At 39.2% G+C, this 23,798-nt stretch overlaps 1 protein-coding gene across 1 annotated transcript in view; it reads right to left on the minus strand.

The window, feature by feature from the left end:
- ptprfa (protein tyrosine phosphatase receptor type Fa) overlaps positions 1–23,798 on the minus strand; it is a 186,420-nt gene that overhangs the window by 36,493 nt on the left and 126,129 nt on the right. The window contains exons 16-22 of the mRNA XM_035177244.2: positions 20,575–20,656; positions 16,637–16,849; positions 9,426–9,589; positions 6,499–6,510; positions 4,405–4,514; positions 2,119–2,154; positions 1,354–1,451 (exon numbers count right to left, since the gene is read on the minus strand). Of these exons, the coding sequence (XP_035033135.2) occupies positions 1,354–1,451; positions 2,119–2,154; positions 4,405–4,514; positions 6,499–6,510; positions 9,426–9,589; positions 16,637–16,849; positions 20,575–20,656 (715 nt within the window). The remainder of the gene's footprint in view (positions 1–1,353; positions 1,452–2,118; positions 2,155–4,404; positions 4,515–6,498; positions 6,511–9,425; positions 9,590–16,636; positions 16,850–20,574; positions 20,657–23,798) is intronic.

Below are 23,798 nucleotides of genomic sequence, written 5' to 3' on the forward strand. Positions count from 1 at the left end.
ACAAATGTTTTTCCATTAATGTTGCATAAGTGAATTTCGCCAACCTCTACACTGTCAAGAACCCCATATCTTTCAACTTAGCTAACTATCTATATGGTAATTTTGGTTATAGTTATTAATTTAATTGTTAATCAGAGTTCCAAATTTGTAGTTAGAACCTTTATGAGACTTAATCAATAAATTGGCTATCTTTTCACTTCCTTTGAAGGGTGGTGCCCCGAGGTAACTTTAATCAATTAAATTATTATGTAATATTAATAATAAAATATTAATATTTAATATTTTTATCTTGATAACCAAATTTATTGAATGCCGAAAGGCACACCATTTTATGGTATCACGTTTGATGCATTATGGCACAACACCACTCTGGAGTTTCTGGCAACTGGCTGTTACTGGTGGGAATTAGCTGACAAGTATGAGTTGCACTTCTTGGTCTTGGTTCTCACTTCATGTGAGGGTCATTTATGTGTAGTGGATGCAATGTGAGGTTGATTCACGTACATACATTTCCAGGTGGACTGTGATTTAAAAAAGTAAAACTGCCTTCAGGTATGCGTGCACACGATTTTACATTTGTGAATATTTTTGCCGGACATCATTTTAAGCTTTTGTACGCATGTACGATTTCAGAATGAATGCTAAGCACTGTTTTACAAAGGAGGCCCCTGTCCATGATTTAATTGACTGTTAATTAAAATAAATTTTGTATGTAGACAAATGGAAAAACATGGAACATTGAAATTACCTGAGGGGCCTTGGAGCAGAAAACGGTGTTCAAATATCACAAGTGATTACTGAGCCTTACATAGTCCAAGGACCACAGGCAGCTAAAAAGGAATTATTGGAATGAAGGCTCAGATAAAAGTTCATAATAAGGTGTAGGATGGAACCTGTTGGTTAGTGCTGGTGGGGATAGAAAAAGCCACAGTATAGATCAAACCATACTTTTCCATGAGTATATCTTAGGTTTGTTTGGGGGTTATGGTATTGTAAGTAATCACTTTGATTTACACTTGATCTAATGAACATAAAATATATATTTGTACTGTATTATTAATAATAGAAGAGTTCATGTAACATAATACAATGTTGGCAGTATGCAGTGCAACAGTCTGCTATTTAGTAAACTTGGAGAGTTGTTTTCCTCCTTTCACATCTTCAAAGAAAGATATCTGTTACTAAGATAAAATTATCAATTCTCAGACATATAAATATCATAGCAAATAGATCTTTCATATCTTTCATATCTCTTCTATCTCATATTGTCACCAAACCCTTTTAATAAAACAAAATACTAAACTAAGAAAATAAAAGGTGTCTGTGCTGCATCATGAGAACAGGAAATGTTACCTCATATTCCTGAGAGAAGCGCAGTCCGTCGTTGGCCCTGAGTCTCTCTATGTGGTCTGCCAGGTCAGAGACAGGGATGGGAGGATGTTCCCTCATTCCTGTAGTGACAGGTGGAGCAGTAAGTACGGCCCATCAAACACACACACACACACACGCACACACGCACACACACACACACACACACACACACACACACACACACACACACACACACACACACACACACACACACACACACACGCACACACACACACACACACACACACACACACACACACACACACACACACACACACACATTCCAGAGTGTAACCAGGGTGCAGATGCATGTAGAAAGCTCAGAGGAAACTGGCCACAATGACTTGGAGTGATAGTGGGACTGCTATGTGCTCAGTGCTCGGATGATGTCTGGCTGCGAAGCTCTTTCACAGCTGTGGTTAAAACCACACTAGTGATATGAGTATCATTGAGCATGCTGACTGGTTAAAGAATTCCCACAAATCACTAGGTGAGCAGATTGGATCACAAAGGTGGTTAGGGCGTATGAGTATGTGATTGTAACTTTGATTCATTTATGCTTTTATAGTACATTTCATTTCAGTTCTCAGTTTGGGTGACCATAACTGGCTGACATGAACAGAGCAGAGGAAAAGGCGGTGCCGAGTTTAGAAAAGAAGGCTCAGTTCAAATGGCTGTAAAACAGAAAGGGAAGGAGATGGGAATGGGAGGACACATTAGTAAAACACAGCAGGACTGAAAACTAACTTGGAGTGTTGGGACAACAACTGAGGGCACTGGAACCTGTCGGAGAAAAACCAGGCAAAACAGGGGGTCAGTTAGGAGAAGACAAGTGAAAAGAAAAGAAGACAAGGAGCACTGGGGTAGGGGCTGGATGTCTGTTTTGTCCTCTGCACTCTCCTGTGGTGTCATTCATGTATTCGCCCTACCATGGAGGAAGTGGCTTCAGTTTTTAGCTACATCATTGTGGTGGCTCTAAGGAAGCAATGCTGGTCAGTGGGTGGTGGTCTGACAGTCCACCAGGCTGTCATTCATAACGGGACACATCTTACAGTGTGTGTACTGTTGTATTTACAAAACAATGAAAAAGTGCCTTTTGTATTTATCATTCCATAAGAAGAGTAATGGAAAAAGAATTCAAGTTCAGCCAAGTCAATGAAAGCAGAAATATCATTCTGTGAAAGTAACGCTCTCAAAGTAAATGCTTAACATTTCAATGTGAGTCTTTAACGGGCCCATATTTTACACCTTTCTGGGATTTAATTTGAGATATTGGTAGCCCTAAGATGATATATCAGTCATTTAAAGTCGATGTGCATGTCCATGTCCTCTCTTCTGCATCTCTCTGGCCCTCCAAACAGAACAGGTTGTTTTCGCCTGCCTCTTTAATTATTTATGAGCCCTTCCTCTGATTGGCTGACTGCACTTTGAGTGCTAGCGACCAGGCCTATCACCGGTCTCATTCTGGCGCATTGACGATCTCTCTGGTAGGCACAGCTGAAAGTCACGTTGTTATGTCTGGATACAGCTGTAGAAGACCAGCCAATAATAAAAGTCGGTTAAAACAGGATGTTTCTGAATGGTAAGTTACACCGTCTCATGTTTGTTCAAGTTTTAGCAGGACAGTCGGCCGATGTAGGAGTAAGTCCAGAGTTTCTGAACGGAGTAATGAGTAACATCTTCGTTACTGGACTGGTTCCGGCTGGGTGGGGCTGAGAGAAGAGTGTGATTCCATGATGACTCCATACGGAGAGGAAGTACAAAACGCAACGTTTCAATAACATATTTCTTAGAATGGACTGAGTGAAAAAGTCCGCGGAGTGACTGTTTTCATACTTTGAGGGTCCCTACGGATCCCCTTCAAGTATAGTAAAGCCCAGAAAATGTATTTTACATAATATGGGCCCTATAATAAACAGCACGGCTGAATGAACCGCACACCCTCTAACATTCAAAGGAAGCTCACCTGAGCAACATCAGTGAACTATATTTAACTTTAGGAGGATAAAAAAGCTTCATGGAAATACTCAAGTACAGTAAAGTGTTGTTAGACTTCAGAACACTGGTAAAGATGCTATCATCTGTCTGCCTGTTGTGTGTTTGCTGTGAATAATGGAACTTCTTGAGCTTTTTAGGGCCACACAGTAAGGTTTCACTAGTGGGGAACAAAGGTTGGCAGCTGAGTGAATTGAGGAATTTATGTTGATATAAACAACATCTGCCAAATCCTACTGTTAAAGGGAAAAACAAGGAAAACCGAAACAGGTTATAGGGTTCGTAATACTTTAAACTTATTTTTGGGAGCAAAGGAGCAAGTCAGGTGATTTTAATTTTAGGGCCACTAAGTTTTGGGAAGGTGGATGGATGAACAAGATATCATTAGTTTGTAGGGGTGACTGTGGTTGTAAATGAATAAAAAAAACTGACTGTAATTCATCTCAAAACAGGATCTGTTCCTGAAACCTGAGCAAGCTGTTACATAAAAAAAGTTTTTTGTGTTTATGTGCTGTGTTGTTCTTAATGACAAATGCATTGTTTTATATGGCACTTTTCTGGGGGCAGCGGTGGCTTATAATAATAATAATGATAATAAAAATAATAATAATGTTTTTCTTTTATTATTGCTATCTTTTCAGAGAAAGTATTGTTTGTCATTGTGGCTCTTAATAATGCAATACCCATGAGCCTCAGATGCTGGTCCCATGGAGAAATTATGCACAAATTATGCAGTAAAAATAATAAAGAGAGTAAAAGATCTATTTAATCCAAAGTGACTGAGAAATTTCATGTGAACTGGTTTAGGGTGCAGATTGACATTAGTGACTCATGTGAAAAGATTATTTATAATTAGGAGTCATAGTTTGTCACTTGGGCAGCAAGACAAAAGTACACAAACCGAAGCAGTAAGTGGATGTGCCAGTGCTAAAACAACAAGATCATTTGGTACGCTACCAGTCTGCCTGCAGACGTGTGTTAGAATAAACATGAGCTTGTACATACTGGCAACATTTGCTTGTTTTTGTGTGTCAATACCTTGTGTTTGGTAGTTGAGCCTCCTCATCTCCACAGGATCTGAGGAATGGGCCAGCAGTGAGTCCTTGACCCCTGCCATGTGCTCATCCTTGGCTGGAGACGTTCTTTTCCTGAAGCGACGTGGTGAGAGAAGGATGAGCAGCAATTACTTACATTTTAAAACAATCATACAGAAAATAAAAACTAAAAACAAAGTGGAAAACACGATAAAAGACAGCAGATGATCGTCCATATATGCTGAGCTGCCATATTGAAAAACAAAATCCCCTAAAATCTTGTAATGGCGAAATATTCTCTTTAAAGCAACAAGTCTAATTTAGTATTAACTCCAATGTTATAATGGGCTAATTGATCATGAGACTCTATCCAGAGCTGTGAGGAGAATATACAGTTCAGCTAAAACAGCTATACAAAGCCCCAATGTAGAATGTATACAGTGTGTATATTAAACGGATAGTTCACAAAAAATGAAAATTCATTATTTATCTACTCGCCACTATGCAGATGGAGAAAACACTTTTGGAGTCTCAGGGGTAAACAGCGTTGCAGCCAAGGTGACCCCCTCTTCAGACATAATAAAACAACAGAAAAAAACACAACATGCCTCCATGTCCGCAAGCCCTAACATTCATATTCCACTCGAAACAGCGTCATTTACCATGTGTTTTAAGCCTAAAAGTCCACTACCAGAAGAAGTGATGCTAGCGGACGTAGCAATGCTTACCCAGCGTGTGCCCTTAAGCTTGTGTGCAGTGTGTGCGGTTTATCGGTGTGTCCATGAGAACGTGAAAGCAGCTCCGAGGAGAATATCAGAGAAATTTTAGGCTTAAAACATAATGTAAATGAAGCTGGTTCAAGTCGAATATGAATGTCGGGGTTTACCGACACTTGGATGACACCACACGAGCAGAATGGAGGCATGTTATGTTTTTTTCTCTTGTTTTTTCATGTCTGAAAAAGGAGTCCCAGTTACTTCAATTATATTGGATTTGGCTGCAACACTGTTTACCCCTGAGACTCCAAAAGTGTTTTGTGGACTCATCAGTCACCCACCCCTCCATCGGCATAGGGGTGAGTAGATAATAGGGGTGACTAGATAATGAGTAATTGTGGACTATCCCTTTAAGCCCCTTTTCCACTGGTCAAAAAATCTGGCTATTGTCTGCAATGTGAATAGATCCAATCGGCATTTACTCCCTGGTCAAGTGACTCTGCAGAAGACACAGGTTGTCATCGTCTCTGGCTTCATTTGGCACTGATGTACAGTATACTGCACATGAAATCCGGGTGAACACACAAATTTTAGCAAGACAGCGAGGTAAGAGCATGATTAAGTTTTTGGTGCATTTGTGACAACGAACATGACACACTGGGAATCTGTTTTTTGGCCAATCTTCTATTGGCATAGGAAAGGTCAGTCACGTTTTTAGCAGGTTAACTCGAGTTTAAAAACCCTTGTGTAACCACTGACTTTGGTGAAAAGCAGGTATTACAGCAATGTTACTGTAACCTATTTAGATGTGTCAGTCAATGAGGCTCATAGAGGCACAACAATGTTAATCTTTCTGTCCGATATTCTGATATTTTAAAAATCTCTAATTCTCTTAATTATGTGGATGGTCAGATAGTATTGCTGCCAGTTGAAAACCACTGCTGAAGTACATCATGAAATGTAAGCATTACAAAACATTTCTGAAAATGTGGATTTTATTTAAATTTTGATTTGAAATAAACTAACTAAGCAAAAATGAAAAAGATACAGAAACCAAACAGTTGATATTTGAATGTGAAAGAAAAGGGGATGACGAATGATTTGCAGAGTATTTAACTTTAGACAAAGCGGGGCTATTGCCAACAGTGAGGCAGGATTATTCCGAGAAACAAAAGGACAGAAAAGACACACATGCTCACAAGTGCTTTCAGTTGAAGCTGATAAGCGTAAGAAGACAGCTCAGACATCTGGCATGGTGGTGTTGAAGTGTAACAGAAACAACGAGCACCTCTGACTTGTCATTCTCACTGAAAACATGCAAGGATGTGCAGAGGCAGGCCGGTAGCTGTGAGGTGAAGTGACGTAGGAGCAGAGTCACTAACCTTTCTTGTTTGCTGTGTCCACAGGAAGCAGGCAGACAATGAACCACAGAGCAGAGAGACAAAAGATTAATTTCCAAGTTGTCAGCAGTGGATCACCACAGAGTGTCCGTGTTAACAGAGCACTTCACTGTTATTGTAAGTCGCTTTGGATAAAAGCGTCAGCTAAATGAAAAATGTAAATGTACTGTCCCTGATTGTGCTCTTCAGCTGATCTTCAGCAACTGAGCAGCTTCACCCTCCAGCTACTCACAATCTCACCCCACACACATCTGTGTTTAAAGTGTCACATATATCAATTTGTCACATTACAATGGATATGGTGAGTTTCACATGTACTGTAAGAGTACATAAGAGGGCGTCTAAAACCTTTTTATTTAACCTTTAATTCTGAATTTTGTGATCAGTTCTTGTACTCCATTCATGAATTCTACTCGTATAAAAGGTTATGTACTTGCATTGCATTCGCTATTTAGTTCTCACTATCCAACATATTGAGCGGCATAACCTTTTTAAATAGTATTTGTATTTTTATTATGTTTATGGTTATATAAATTACCATCTTAACTTTTGGATACTATGCTTGGTTAGTGAGCCCATTTTTCTTGTGCTGTAATCTTGCAGGAAATATAATATCTATGAGCTCCAACACTGCACTTTACACCATATTTAGTAAAAGTAGGTCAACTTTGGAGGGAAAGCAATTGATTTTATATATATAATAAATTATATATTCACATTTAACAGATTAATGGAGAAGGATGAGGAATATACGGTTTGTCAGAAATGGTGTAAGTCAAGATTTGTACTTTTAAAGTCTGATTAAATACTGTGCTGACATTCGCATATATGGAAAAAAAAAGAGTAAATGAGTGGTGAAATGTAATGAATGCATACCCATTGAAACTAAGGTGCCATATGCTTTTTGATCTATGAGAAAGACGTCAGTAAAAAGTCATGAACTGTGGTGGATTCAACACATATGATGACTTGTCCCCTCAGAGTGAAGGGTCACTCTGAATTAATACAAAGTTCTTTTTACCTATGATGGAACATGTTCTTCTATAACAGTGCTTCCATCAATAGTTCATTAACAAGATGTGAATCTCAGAGCTCAACTTAACTGAACAACTATGTCAGAATGGGGTATAACTATTACTGAGATAGATTTAAACCACACTGTGCTTTTTCTGTGAAAACTACAGCTTCATATTTTGAGAGTACTACAGTTGAGAATATTCTCCTTCATAGATGAACAAAGCCCATCAGCCCTTTAATAACCCATCAGCAGAACTCTAAAATGCATTGTCATGATGCTTAGCATATTATGGGGTATAAATACATTTGATCTGGATTTGTTTTGCACCAATATAATTTTCCAGTAAAATATAGTTCATCAGCATCTTCATAATTCAGGTTTGTGCAACCATATTTTAACTCTACAGATGGATCACACAACTAATGCAAACTTTAAGGCTTGGAAGTAAATTTTCATAGTGTGCTGTAACAAAAGGAACCCACTGTTTGACTGGAAGATACGAAAAATACATTTAAAAAGCCATATTAGTAGGACCATGTTGGCAGTAATGTAATGAAGAGCAGGTGACTTCAGTCATTCAGTTCATGCTTCCCTCCCCAAGAGAACAAATTCTCACACATGAAAACAAGAGCAAAAGGAGTGTTGCCATTTGGGCAGAGTAACAACCATATGGATGTGCCCGTCAGCTCAGTCAGCAAGTCCAGATATTTCACCCAAGCACAAGAAGCACAAACCAACTGTTGGCCTGGAAAAGCAGGACTACAGGGCAACTGACAGCCACTTGCTCCCATGTGTCATGGAGGACCTTTGTCCTTGGGCCCGCTCAGCCAAGATAAATGTCTGTCTGAACTCTAGAACCATTTCTTGCTGCGTGCCTCTTCTGTTATTGTCATCTGCTGCAATGAAGAAACTGCTCCTGGTCTCTCTCTGTGTTAAAATGATAGTCCATATAGATGATATGAGGATGAACTTAATGAGCATACACTGCCTTCAAGGTCCACTCAACTACTGCTATCTTCTTTTATAACAGATGACAGAAAAGCAGCATTGATATGTAGATACTAGTGTTTAATGCCAGACACTTCCGGGGAGTTAGAGGGTGCAAACATTCTCACAGCTAAAAGTTTGCTGGGATATTAATTTGTTGAACTTAATTTATTGAAAATGTATTTTTCAATAAACATGGATGATGTCTGATTTTTATCAGAAGTGGGTTGTTTGACTGGCTTGTATTAATATGAATTATTATCTACTGAGAAAAATCACACAGAAATTGGTTAGCACTATTTAAATGATTAATAAAATATAAACTACGTACATCGTTATTATTGCAGCAACACCAGTTCATATCACATTTTGTTTTGCTGATAGAGACCAGTGCTTTGATGCCAAGTAGTTACACTGCTAACCTTTACAAGGTGGGACCGATCTCATCGCACCACAAATGTCGCTGCACGTCCACTATTACGTGATGTCCTTGCAGCTGCCCATTGTGATATAGTTCCTAATGGACAAAAGCTCACCCAACTCACCTCAGCTCAATGTCAACTCATCCAAATCACTACGTTGTTCTCTTCTAACTGCTATCCAAATTCTTTACAGTCCAGATGCTCATGATAATGTGGCCATTCTGGGCTGAATCGGATGGCAAAGTATAATATGATTTTGTCATCCACTGCAGGTTGGTTATCAACATCTGTAGTGAGGTTTATCCAATCTTGCCAAGTTTTTTAACTCTCTTTTGTCATAGATATGTGACTTATTAATTCAAAAGAATGTCCTAGTGTTTCTTTTTCCCTTTTCCTTCATACAAATAAAAACATACTTTTTGCAAACCAAGCATTTATTATAACAGTGTTCTCAGTATTGACAGTGTCTGCTCTTCTCTCACCTTTTGAAGAGTAGAATAGCAATGACTATGATGATGATGAGAATGACAGCCAGGACTGGACCCATCACCCACAGCATCTCTGGGTCCTCAGTGTGTCGGCTCATCCCACTGTGGAGCTTCACCATGATGGGCTCGGAGAACGGGCTCGCTGCAAACATCCTCTGCTGCAAAGGACCAGAGGATGATCCAGGGTCAGTTCGGTTACAAACAGCAGAACTGATTCGATCTGTTGGGGCTTTACTACATCATCCTAAAATGCTTTTATCAGCTAAAACAATACTTCTAGTTTTGAGGTTTGTTAACCCTGGTTGAACATATCTTGAGTAATAATGTGCTCGGGTTGAAACAATGATCAGCATTTATATGAGTGTTGATCCCAGTTACCCCAGGCTGGTACGTTGCTTTGTATTCTACATCGTCAGTGGTGCTTTTTTTATCCTAGTGTTCCACATAGTTTCCTACGGAGCCCCTCTGGAGACATATTGCCACAAGTCATTAAGTCCTGGGAACAAGATAATAATAATTTGTGAGTTATGTCATGAGTTATGAATCTGCTCTTTAATAACAAGACCTGGCCAACTGGGCTTCGGTTTGACACACACTGCCTGCACTGAATCTGAGGCCACACTGTTGTGGAAATGTTTGGACTTTAACAAAGGGCCCTATCCTCTATCCACTATTTAACCATGTTTTGCGTCTTGTGTCATGGTGCACGGCTAAATGCCCAGTGTGCAGGGACACCTGACTGTGCGTACTTGAAACCTCGGAGACAGGATGTGCCTGGTGCATTTGGAAACGGAGAGATTGAGATGTAGCCAACTGGTCAGGTCTTATTAAGGAGCAGATTCACAGTCGTTGAAACAAGATAATAAGTCGTAGCCACGAGTCAAGATGTAGAAAACCAGATCCTATGATCTTTAGGTTGACCTCTGTCCAATCTTCACACATTAAACCTTCAGACAGGAAACCAAAAACAAGGGGTGCTGTTCTTCCAAACAAACTGCTTTTAACCTGACAAAATAGATATATCTGGCACTGCAGATTATTCAGATGGAACTGGTCAGCGGGGAGCAATGATGCCCAGAACCCATGCAACTAATTGACTCCCCCTTTCCAGAGACAGTTCCCGAGGAGAAAGCCTGTAGAAGAAACCTTACCCACTTAAAAAAGTAAGATCACATAAAAAATAACATACAACCAGATAAAAACAAAGTCATAAAATAAACACTAAACTGTGACAGAAATGTAAGCATGACCACCCATTACAATAAAAAATGTAGTTAAAAAAAATTAGCTCTATGAACCAAATTTTGATTGTGAATATGAGCTATATGAATACAATTTTATTTTATTTATTGATCGATTAATAAAAACTAAAATAAAGTAAAACTTAGAGAATGTGGTATGATAACATTATGTTTTATGCTGTCTCTCTTGCTAGTCTAACCAAAAACTAGAGTCAGAATTGAGCAGCATATTCTTACTTGAGATCAACCAGCCAACACAAACAGTTCACTTCAAACAGCACACCAACAGGACCTTTCCTCCTCTCTTTCTATCGTCTCCATAACGTAACTGGGACTAGCATAGCCTAACGCAACACACTTCAACACAAGTCTTTTTTACATTTAACAACACCATTTCACAATATTCGCTGATCATTATAGCGTCTGTTATTTGTTAGTTACTGTCAGTATGTTTCACCATTTAATGTGACAACTAGTCACAATGCAAACATAGTTTGTTAATTTTTGCTTTCCCAAAGCAATGTTAATAGTATACGGTATAAAAGTGGAATATAAAGACATTATTAATCAAAAAACAAAAAATAAGCATCAATATGAACAAAAGTCTGTTCCTGTGATATTCATAAAAATATTTATCTAACTGAAGAGAAGAATCACATTTCATTTGTCCCATTGTGCTACCATCTCTTGCTGTTTAGAGGAGTACCCCAGTAGTTTAATGTTCATTTCTGTATATGCCCACATCTTTAAAACTCCAGAATACAGTTTGTATAAATCAGACCTTCTGTGTCATTTCTGTTGATAGTGATATCAAAGTTATCACTGCATCATTTCCTTTCAAAGAAAACAGAGATCCAGTCTATCAAAGCTCCTTTTGTCGTGACGATTTAGTTGCAGTTTTGTAAGTAGTAGAAAATTGGCAAGATGTTAAACGTTAAATAGAAGTTACATGGATAAAGTCGAGTGTACGAAATTGGACTGTTAGTGAATGATACTATAAATATTCCTGTGAGCCTGACTGGGCTCTGGCTGCAGCTCCTCTGGGTGAAAGTGTAAACACAGTTGAAGTATGGTGCTTGTTAAAACAATGTCAGCCCAAGACCAGCTCTGCTTCCTTATTGATTCATTAATTTCAGCACATTTTTTCACTCTAACATTCATTGTCAGGGGGTTGTGATATCAGGCTGACAGCTGTAGATGAATTATGCATGAACTTTGTGGCTGTAAGAGATGTGTTAAACATTCCTCATGTAGTGGAATGCTAATATAAGAGAAATGCTTTTTGACATGGTGTGACCCAACACCCTTCCAAACATGTCAAACTCTTCACACACATACCATGAATCTAATACATTTGGAAAGGTATATAGGTTTTCCCTGCAGTTGGGATTCAGCATTGTAATCCCTATGACAATCCATGTACTTGTAATTAATATGTTCTAGCAGTAACTGTAATTCAAAGGTCAAGGACACTTGATTTATGATCATGCTTTTTTTTCACATCAAACTAAAAGTTGTGTGTGTTTCTGTTGTGTGCAGTGAAGTGCATGCAGCAGTGATTTGCTTGTGATTTCATCATGAACTTCAAACATGAGCAGTGAGCACACACCAAATTCTCCTTGCCAGAATTTGGTGTGTGCTTTTTACTGGTGACGAGACCTGTGCCCGGGGCTGTGTTCCAGACACCAAATAGCAGTGGACACACTTAAATGGGAAAGGGGTGAATATGCCTTTCCTTAACAAGTACTGTTGACAGTATTGTGATGCACATAAATTAAAAAGAAAACATCACCATCCTGATTTTTGGAGAATCCGTCATATTTATGTTCCTAAAAAGAAAAAATTGCTATACACATTAATATAAAACTGTATTCAGATTATTGGAGCTTTTGGAGGTCATGTTATCGCGCTTCTGGAGAAACTAAGGCATGAAGTCAAATATACCAAATTAATCCACAGACAACAAGCTTCTACTCAGAATAACAGTGATATATAAATGCAATAGGGTGCAGCCAACTAACTTTTAACAAACTGGAACATTTCTTTTTTGAAGACTGAGCTCAAACCTTTCCAAACCTGTTAGAAAAAGTGTTCAGAAGAAACCTTGAAACCTTAACTGCTAAAAAGTGTAGGGCTTGATAACATGTTCAGCTTATCTGTGTCATGGTTTTGTATTTGCCAGTGTTTAGGTTCCACCTCTTTTTGAAGAAGTGTTTTCTGTTTATTAGTACATCCCTGTGTTTATGTTTGTTTGAGTTGTTCCTGTGTTTCATGTTTTCACACTCCGTGTTCTGTTTCCTGTTTTATTTTGTAGTCTCTGTTCCTTGTGTGTTTTCTTTCTTCACTTCCTGTCTGTGATTGTCTGCACCAGTCCTCATGTGTTCCACCTGTGTCCAATTGCCCCTGCCTTCCCTGTGTGTCTGTATATAAGTCTCTGTGCTCCCCTTTGTCCTTGTCGGATCATTGTCGTATGTTAGTTGTGATCTCTTGTCTAACCGTCGTTATGCCTCGTCATGCCTGTCCTGGTCTCCTGGTCTCCTGAGCCTCTGCATCTCCTGTGTAAGCTTCCTGTGTTTTGTCTGTTAAAGACTCTTTTTTCATTCAAATTACACTTTTGGTTTATACTCTGCTTCTGGGTCCTACTGCTTCACCGCACCCTGACAATCTGTCTTCTCAGCTTTTTTCAGCTTTCTTTTCTCTGGAGCAGTTTTGGCACTTTTAGCAAAGTACTGCCCGTGAGTCAGAAAACAGCTTTTTCTGAAAAAAACGACACTTTCCATTGCTTTTTTACGCTGCAGGAGCATATTCTAAAGAATATTTGTAAAATCTCAGGGGGGAAGTGATCAATCTCAGCGGCACTACCAGATAGATAGTAATTCTTTATGGGTGAAAAATGTGATGCTGTTACATCTGCTAGAGAGAGGAGGTGGGTGGAAGAAATGTCACTTTAATAACAGTGGGAGGATGAACACTTTCCTATTGTTTCTATTGTCCATAATCTCCTCTCAAAAAAGAGGACGTGAATAAAATTCTGTTTCTATTTCGCAGAATGATGAAGATTTCCATTTTCGCCTCTTTAAAACAAACTGGATGCTATCCAGCAGGCTCATTGTGTTTCCCACAGCCTTCAGTCTCTGCCATCCTTCTCTCCTCCTCTCTCTCTTTTCTCAACTAATTTAAGTAGCTCTCATCCTGCTTTATCAGAAACTCTTACCAGCATCTGCAACATTCTGTCTCCAATGATTGCAGCATTTCTTGGCTTCTCAAGTACGTTTGTGAATTCCCCTCAGCACCCTGCCACCTCCTTAAACCAATCCCCACCTGATCTTATCCTCCCATTAAGCTCCTTCTCTTGTCTCTTACTCTTCTCCTCACCTCTCTGTCAATCGTACAGGGCTTTGCGTTCCGAGGAAACCATTCTTCCTCCTTCCTCTGCAGTAAGGGATCCCACTATGGCCCTTTTCTTTTATCCAATCTCACACACCCCAGCTTGTTTACCAGCAGTGAGGGCCACAGAAAGCTGCAGTGCCCTTTTGCTTTAGTCTCCAGCCTCTCCTCTCCTTCCTTCCATCTTGCTTCTTCCTTCTTACTCTCTCTTTTCCTTTCGCCTCTACTCTGCCAGCAGCTTTGCAGTAGCAAATAAAAGCTGGGCTTACTTCCCATGTTTTCAATGAATGTGATTAGGTGTCTATTTTGGTACAGGCTTGAATCACATTCAGCTTATGTCATTTACTGAATCTGGGCTCTCATCTTAACACAATGAAACATGTATTGTCTACACAATTGACAAAAGCTGTAACTAAAGCACTATGGAGAAATAATATAGCAGCCACAAGCTTTCATAAGTCAGCAGTATTCAGTACAGTACAAACACATTGATGAATTTGTGTTGATTTGTGTTTTAATGTATTGTAGACACAGTATGTCTTATCTGTTGTGGCATTTCTGTTTTTGTGTTTGTTTTTTAGTGTTCGTGGAGAAGTAAAAGATGCACTTCTAAAAAACAAAACAGTGTTTAACGAGAGTTACTGCCCTGCGGTTTCTATGCTTTCACCAACCAATGCAGTTTCAGTTCCTCCAGGTTTTTCTGACACATTGCATTCACAATAATATGAGGCCACTGTGACTTTTACCTTTTGACCACTGATCCGGTTAACCTTTAAGTCCAAGTGACAACTAGTCAAAGGCAGACTTAAGATATCATGTTCAAGAGGCCAACATTTTTTTTGTGTTGCCACCTTGACCTTCGACCACCCAATTCTAATCAATTCATTCATGAGTCTAAGTGAACATTTGCGCCAATTTGAAATGAGGCATTCTTAAGATAACACATTCACGGGGCGTGAGGTAACCCTGACCTTTGACCCTTGGTCACCGAAATCTGAGTCCAATTGAATGTTTGTAATGTGGTCTAAAGACACATTCTTCAGTATTCTGGACCAAAACCTCCTCAGAGTCAACACATTAGCATGACAAAACTACAACGACAAATTCCTGATCAACGGAAGAAACGCACTTAAAATTAAAGAGGCACTCTGAAGATGCTGTGCTTCTAAGTTACTGTGAGTGACAGCAGGGGTGATCTCATCACTGGCTGAGAGGTTTACCTGCAGATGCACGCATGACTCAAGGATGTAAGCATCCCTGCAAGTGCCTGACATGTGTGTTTTGCTGCTACAGGGCAGTTCTTTTGTTCCACACACAGGAAACACTGGGGAGGAAAAACATTGCCATTCATGACAAGCTCTCCTCTGCAACACACTATAGGTGGAAGTATCGTAATGTGATCTGCAGGGTGAAATTCAGTTTTTACACAAAAATGTTTCATCTGGAAACTTCAGCAAAATAGCAAGAGATTCACATATTAAAGCCCCATCCACCCCTTTGTTCTCTGGTGTGGTTTAATGGTTTATTAAAGGTGAATGGGGCCATGTGTAGGCCCTGTCTTGATGAACTATTTCTGACCCTGCTGAATACAAGGCAGTAACTGCAACAGCATAATTGTGTCTAATGCTTCGCTTTGCCTCTCTCTCACATGGTCACAGCTAGCTGGGCTTTAACTGCAATAGAAATGCAAAAGAGTATGTGGCATAAAATAATTGGGGTAGGATGGTCAGAGCCCCTGTGGAAAAGGATTTATTATTATAGTCCTACCAAGATACCCCTTCCTATATAATGCATATGATCTCCCTAAAGATTTAGTTGAACTAAGGACACAATGTGATTTAGGAATGCATACTTTAGGCTTAACAGTCCATTAGGATGCGAACATCTACATGTAACACAGAGAGTGACAGAAAATCTAGCCTTTCATGGATGTGCTGTTGGAATGGGTGATGTGAGGTGAGGCAGACTTGGGGGTGACAATTGCCCATGTTACTCTGTTGGCGTTGGTATATTGTTCCACCTTCTGGTCTCCTTGATCAATCAAGTCTACATTAAAATCTTCTGAATTCCAGAAAACTTCCATCACACTAATCACATTACATTAGTACTCTGCACTAATGGGTTTGGCAACAGCTATCTTCCAATTCAGCCCTCATTTTTAACTCAATTACACTGTTGAGATGCTGTTGTGGTGACAAAACCTGTACACAGACAGACAGATTTGCCAAACTTATCAGAACTGCGTTTGTGGTAGTTCCCACTAAAGGACCACATTTTGCAATTAAACTTCACCTCAAATAAGACCAGTCTATACTCATCTACTCCTGCCCTCTGCTGCTGTACATTGATCTTTCCTCTCACATATTTACCATAGAAATGCTCACTTTTGTGAATGCTTTTGAGGATTGGACCTGGTCAAAGTTCACCAAAGAACTATAAGAACTCTACATGGCTATACACCATTATTAGGAAGGAGTTCCTGGCTTTTACATATGTATTCAGGATCAACCATTGAAGTTTTAACATTTAAGATGCTACACGTGCTCATATACTTATAAAAACAAAGAAGTCACTCACAGACTCATGGTCCGTCAGGTCAGCCAGGACAAAGCAGCGATACTGCTGCTGGCCTGGGAGGGGTTTGTTGTAGTAGCCATTGTATTTCTTCTCATCACCCAGAGTGAAGATCTCAGGCAGGACGTCCAGCTTGGCAGTGATGTAGGGTTGCAGGAAGTCCTGGCTCTGTCTTCTCTTTCTCTGCAGTTTGCTGTCAGCACCAGCCTCCAGGAGCTGCCAGAGAGATGACACATCAGGAGACTTTGGAACTGACATATCATGACCATGGAAAATAATTTAACGTGACAGAACAAAACTGATCTCTGTGGAGACCTTTTCAAGGTTTTGCAACTAGAACTACCTGGCACTTAGCATTGGAAAATATAGCAAGATTTTCACTTAAACAAACATTTGTTAAGTCACTATCTACTGGTGAATGGGGTAACACAATAATGACGGAGCCTATATTGTCCACTGAAAGTATTACTGAAAGTAAATTAGCAGTTTTATGAACTGAGTGTCTGTGAAGACATCCCCAGAAACTAAACTATTTTAAGTTACTGCTGACTATAACTTCAAATCAAAAGCAATTAACAAAATAAATGTTGACTTTTATGATGAAGTTATGAAGGAGATGCAACATGTTTGTCGGGGAGCTCTTATTCATTAGTCCATTGATAATGATGAAAATAATCCGCTATTATGACGTGTGTGTCTGCCCCAATACTGTGTGTGCATTATTGATTGTATAATGGACAAACAGATCCAACTCTGAAATTGCAATGAAGCAACAATAATTTAAAAAATGAAGTATACATTCATTGCATCGGTTGACTACAATCTTGTGATTTGCTACCTCCCTGATGTGTGCCCAGTCATGTTTAATAAGAACCCCTCTATTGTTTGCAGAAGCATATTGCTGTTAACAAGAAAAAGAAAAACATGTATCAGATTACAATATGAAATGTTCACTAGATATTTTCACATTACTACCACAAAAAATTTCAAGTAATAATGTGATAAATTCCTAATTATATAAGCTCATAAACCTATTACAGTACTACCCTAGTTGTGGGCAAAAGGCACTTTGGTGGATACAAGACAATGAATTATGAGACATGTAAGGATTTGTCGAGTTTGAGGGCCTTTTGTGACCTTCAAAGGGAGTGCAGAGGGTCATGGCTTCATTACTGAAGATCTGCTGGGTTTTTTCCGTCCAAGTATGTGTGTCTCTGTGTACGATGGTACAAAGGCTCTCCCATCTCTGCACAAGACATCTGAAGCTCTGTTAAGAGTGACAGTTCTTGGTCGCCTCTCTGACAAAGGCCCTTTTTTCCCAGCTACTCAGATTCTTCTTCCAATTCATAGTTATTGAGGTCATAGTACTCCTGGGAACACTCAAATCTTATAAATGGTTTTATAACCTTGCCTTCAACTGTACCCCACCACAGTTTTATGACAAAGACAAAGGGCTTCCTGGATGTCGTGACTTGGTTTTTAACACAACCTGTGACTTGTGGGGTCCTACATACACACATGTATTGGATGGGTACCTGCACAAGTCTTGGGTTACACGATAAAAGACTGTATCAATAAGGTCCAGGCATTTTTGGTCACCACTAAACTTTTATCCTTGGTCGTGACACCTTGAAGTCTTCAGTGCTTGGACAATTTACTAGCAGGGTGGATTTGGCATTTAATTGTCCACCCATGCAGAGATTACACAAAATCCAAACGGAGATTTTACGCTGTTGTAATGTGAAGCAAATAATAGAGTTTGTGAAAGTGGGCTGAGTTGTTCTTTATGTTTAACAACAGACAATAGGTAAACCAGTGAATAAACTTCACCCTGCCCCCCCATCCATGTTAGATTTTTTTCTCTCAAAATGAGCACCCACACAATACCCTCATTACTAAGTAATTGGCACAACATGAACCCTGTCCTATAAAAAGTAAGGGATTTCAGAGACGGGGCGTCACATTATCCCCTCTGATTGCTGGGAGCTGCAACACTGCTTGTCAATGACAAACCAACACATTTTGCCTGGGAGCTGCAGCCAGGATCAAAGAGACATGGAGCAACACATATATCATAACCAAAGTGTGTATGCAATTAATACACACTTTGCAAAGTTATACACTCATAAGTGTCCATTTAGACCCTGTTCAGACCTGGTATTAAATCTGTCCCGACAGATACGATCACAAGTGGCAAGCACTAAGTACGGGTGTTCACACCTTGCATTAAAATGCATCCTGAATGTGACTCCTGTGACCACTTGCGATTGGATTTCACTTTCTCTCACCATATGCAAATTCACACATACACTACCGTTCAAAAGTTTGGGGTCACCCAGACAATTTCGTGTTTTCCATGAAAACTCACACTTTTATTTATCAAATGAGTTGCAAAATGAATAGAAAATATAGTCAAGACATTGACAAGGTTAGAAATAATGATTTTTATTTGAAATATTAATTTTGTTCTTCAAACTTTGCTTTCGTCAAAGAATGCTCCATTTGCAGCAATTACAGCATTGCAGACCTTTGGCATTCTAGCTGTTAATTTGTTGAGGTAATCTGTAGAAATTTCACCCCACGCTTCCTGAAGCACCTCCCACAAGTTGGATTGGCTTGATGGGCACTTCTTGCGTACCATACAGTCAAGCTGCTCCCACAACAGCTCAATGGGGTGGAGATCTGGTGACTGCGCTGGCCACTCCATTACAGACAGCATACCAGCTGCCTGCTTCTTCCCTAAATAGTTCTTGCATAATGTGGAGGTGTGCTTTGGGTCATTGTCCTGTTGTAGGAGGAAATTGGCTCCAATCAAGCGCTGTCCACAGGGTATGGCATGGTGTTGCAAAATGGAGTGATAGCCTTCCTTATTAAAATCCCTTTACCTTGTACAAATCTCCCACTTTACCAGCACCAAAGCAGCCCCAGACCATCACATTACCTCCACCATGCTTGACAGATGGCGTCAGGCACTCTTCCAGCATCTTTTCACCTGTTCTGCGTCTCACAAATGTTCTTCTGTGTGATCCAAACACCTCAAACTTTGATTCGTCTGTCCATAACACTTTTTTCCAATCTTCCTCTGTCCAATGTCTGTGTTCTTTTGCCCATATCAATCTTTTCTTTTTATTGGCCAGTCTCAGTCCCATTAGTCTTCTAAGGCGATTAGCAAACACAATGTACCATTAGAACACTGGAGTGATAGTTGCTGGAAATGGGCCTCTATACACCTATGTAGATATTTCATTAAAAACCAGACGTTTCCACCTAGAATAGTCATTTACCACATTAACAATGTATAGAGTGTATTTCTGATTAATTTAATGTTATCTTCATTGGAAAAAACAGTGCTTTTCTTTGAAAAATAAGGAAATTTCTAAGTGACCCCAAACTTTTGAACGGTAGTGTATGTCATTTGTGTTAGTTAAGAACAAATCATGTTGTTTTGACCCAGTCTGAGTTTACAGATGTGTCCAATGTCACTGTTTGTGGGTGTCTGCGTGTCGGCATGAGAGAGGGAAGAGTCAGGAGGTGCTTAGTGAATCTGGTGCAGCTGCAGTGAAGAAAGATTTCCCCAGTTTAAGAAAAGTATCAGTAATGATGTCGTGGTCAGTGGTGACATTTTGGCAAATCAGCATAAGGGTACAGATAAGAGTTAAAATAGGTTCAGTTCATAGTGAAACTGTAGCAGGTTAGAGGATGTCAGCTGAGTAGGCAGTCCTTCATATGTGGCCCAGGACACATTCACACTGCTAATAGAATGTGGACGAATGTGGTCTGGCGTCATTGGAGCGCTATCCGATCTGAGTGTATTCACACCAGTACTTAGAGCTGTCTGTACTTTTAACCATGACCACTAGAGGCCTGACCCCACCTCTAACCAGCATTACCTGGAAACAAGCTCTTGTACATGACTAGTATAAAAGAGCTCATTCACTCACCTCATGTATGTCCATGTCTTCTGGGCTCTCCCATCTGCTCAGAGAAGCTGGGGTGACAGGGACAACCACTAGGTAGTACCACCTGTATCAACACAGAAACTCAACTGTGTCATGTATACACATTTAAACACAAAGTTTCATACATACGCTTCCATTTTAGTCATCTATTGTTAATGTGTGGACTATCATTCACTCATCTTTGCTAAACACCATTTTTTGTTCTGGGATTAATGAAAAGGTCTGTGACCTATTTCTTAGATGAAAGAATAGAACAAATAAATAATTTTTAAAAAATGGAATCTTAAATCCTAAATTGAATCAGCATTTCTGACCTATGCAGCACCTGGGCCAACTTGTGATGAAAAGTAGAAGATCTGTATCTCCTGAAGAAAACAGATTGATTGCTGCATCTGCTGCTGATGCCTTATTATCCTCTTAGTTCACTGTTTTGCATTGTTGATAACAAGATAATATATCTTTATATTTTAGTCTTCACTATCTGGGTGTATAGTAATGAAATATACTAAGCAATTTGTATTTCTCATACCATCACCTAGAGGTGAAACTGCATTAAAACTGTTAAAATATATTTCAGTCCATAAACTTTGCTAGAAGCATTTCAGAGGTATTGAATGTTGAATTGATTTAAGCACACCCATATAGGTTTGTTAACCAATTGAGGAAAGATAATACATGAGTTCTCAAATCAATGTGGATGAGCAAATTCTAGCAAGAATTAAAAATTGTGGAAAAACACATTTCCTACTGTTAACCAAAATAACGTGCAATGTTTGGTCATTCATCTCGGGGGCGGATGTGGCTCAGAAGATTGGCGATTCGATCTGTCTTCCCCATTCTGCATGCTAAAGTGTCCTTGGGCAAGATACTGAGCTCCAAATTGCCCCTTCTCATAGAGAAAGTGCTGCACATAGTTGCACTGTATGAATGTGTGTGTGAATGGCAAAAACTGTACTGTAAAGCACTTTGAGTGGTCATCAAGACTAGAAAAGTGCTAAAAATACAGACCATTTACCATATCTGAAAACCACATGGTGGCACTATCACTACTATTTTTCAGTATGTGAAGCATTGATGTATATGGAGGTGTTCAGTTTTATTGTTCAGTCTTTATAATTCTTGAGATCCATCATGTTTCATCATGTTTAACTTATTCCTCAAATAAAACCATCACAACTAAAAATCATATAAAAATAATAGCCAACTATACATGCTTAACCACTTATCCTAAGGACTATGGTTTCACTGCAAGTTGCATTGGCAGCTATCACAAAAAAGAACATGGTTGAGAAAGTTTGTGCCATCACAATAGCAGAGGTTCCCATTTATATGTTGCACCATGTGTCCAGCTGATCTCATAGGAGCTCCATAAGGTTTAGGTCTGGAGAGAGCTGCTCATTATGTTGCTGTAGGATGAACCTCTGATCAATCTTTGTTACTCTCACCACTCCGACAGCAGTACTACTTCCTGCAGTGCACTACTGTCCTATCAATGTGTCAGATTTACTAACACTGCCTTTGTATATACTGTAAGTCTTTGATTATAAAATTGTGGCCTTGCTTTTACTGCTGAACTAAAGCAGTAACTTAACCAATGTTTTCATCCCTGAAAAAGCCTGTTTCCTGTGATTTTTCAGTTTTTGGTGAACTAACCCTTTAAGTGTACAGTTTACCTGTATACCATTTAAGATTATCGATGGACGGCTGAAACATCAACACAAACTGTAAACTTGGGGGTGTTTGTATTCATTTTTTTTTTACTTTATACAGCTTACTATTACACTTGAAACACAATTAAGTCACAGTAATTGGCAGTGCATGTCTTCTTGACAGAGCAGGGTAATAATATTAATAACAATAATAATAATAATAATAGTCTTCTCCTCAATTGCAGCCTTTGCATTACGATTCTCTTGGCTGTTTAATTGTGTTTTTAAAGCTCAACTCTTAAATAAATAGCTTTCTGCTATCAGGAGAGAGCTGGGACACAACAGTTGGGCTATTGTCAAATGGCTGTGTAGTTAATGGGTAGTAATTATTGTATTGTTGAGTCTTAATGTTTTGTTTGTTCTTTAAACTACTCTGACCTGACAGAACTCTGCAGCAATGGGTAATTGGCTGGTTATAAACTGGCTGTAACAAGACAAGAGGTAAATAAAGCAGGCTTCAAGTGGCTGTTGTTATGGCTGCCCTATAGGCTTGTGTCTTAGCTATTGATTTAAAACCAAAAAATCCTTGTCTGTGTTCACTTTTATGTGTCTCCACTCGACTTCTCCTCACAGCGCTGAGTGTTAGCAATGAAATCTACTTTGAAGGAAAAAAAAACGTAGCTCTGCAGAGTGTTAAACTATCATAATGTGTAGGTGACTGTGGCTCATGGAGGTAGAGCTGGTTTTTAACTAAGCAGAGAGTCGGCCTTTCGAATCCAGTCTCCCCCATTCCGCATGCCGAACTGACCTTGGGCAAGATGCTGAACCCCAACCATGAGAAAGTGCTGCACATTGATACAGTGTGTGAATAGGGGAATGGCAAAACTGTAGAGCGTGTTGAGTGGTCATAAAGGTTATATATAGATACAGGCTGTTTATTTTATATACGTGTAAGGTGCATTTTAATGTTGATTTCCGGTTGAGCTGAAACAAAATGTACACTGTTTAGTATAATGTAAACAAAACACTTTTAATCTGCAAACTACCCAGGAACTACAGCAGTCACATTAATGTACTAGAGTAAGAATATGAAATACATTTACATAAAGTATAGCTCCAACTTGTACTTCAGTGCAATACTTGAATCAATGTATTTAGTTGCTCTCTATTGCTGCTTAAGTGACAGTTCAGAAATGAGCAAGACTAAACAGTTTAAGCCACCCTTTAAAATAATAGCAGCAGATTTTTTATATTAAATATTAAGTCAAATATTGTACATTTGATTTTTTATCAGCTTTGTGTAAAAAATGACTTCAAAAATCTAAATCGAAAATCAAACCGGTTTCTCTAACCTGTTACAAATCTTAAACACAAACATTCTGTAGGTCTATCTGGGAACAACAGAAAGTGAGCAGAGAAAATTAAAGCCACCATGAACCCATACAAACCCAACTTTCAGGCTGTATTTGTTCAGAGTTTGGCAAATTATACTGTAGCTCCATTAAATGTTGTTAAATTAGCAATTCCCGCTTGTAGTGTACCCAGTGATGTACAGAC

Source organism: Hippoglossus stenolepis, chromosome 14, assembly GCF_022539355.2.
Source record: "Hippoglossus stenolepis isolate QCI-W04-F060 chromosome 14, HSTE1.2, whole genome shotgun sequence".
NCBI lineage: Eukaryota > Metazoa > Chordata > Actinopteri > Pleuronectiformes > Pleuronectidae > Hippoglossus > Hippoglossus stenolepis.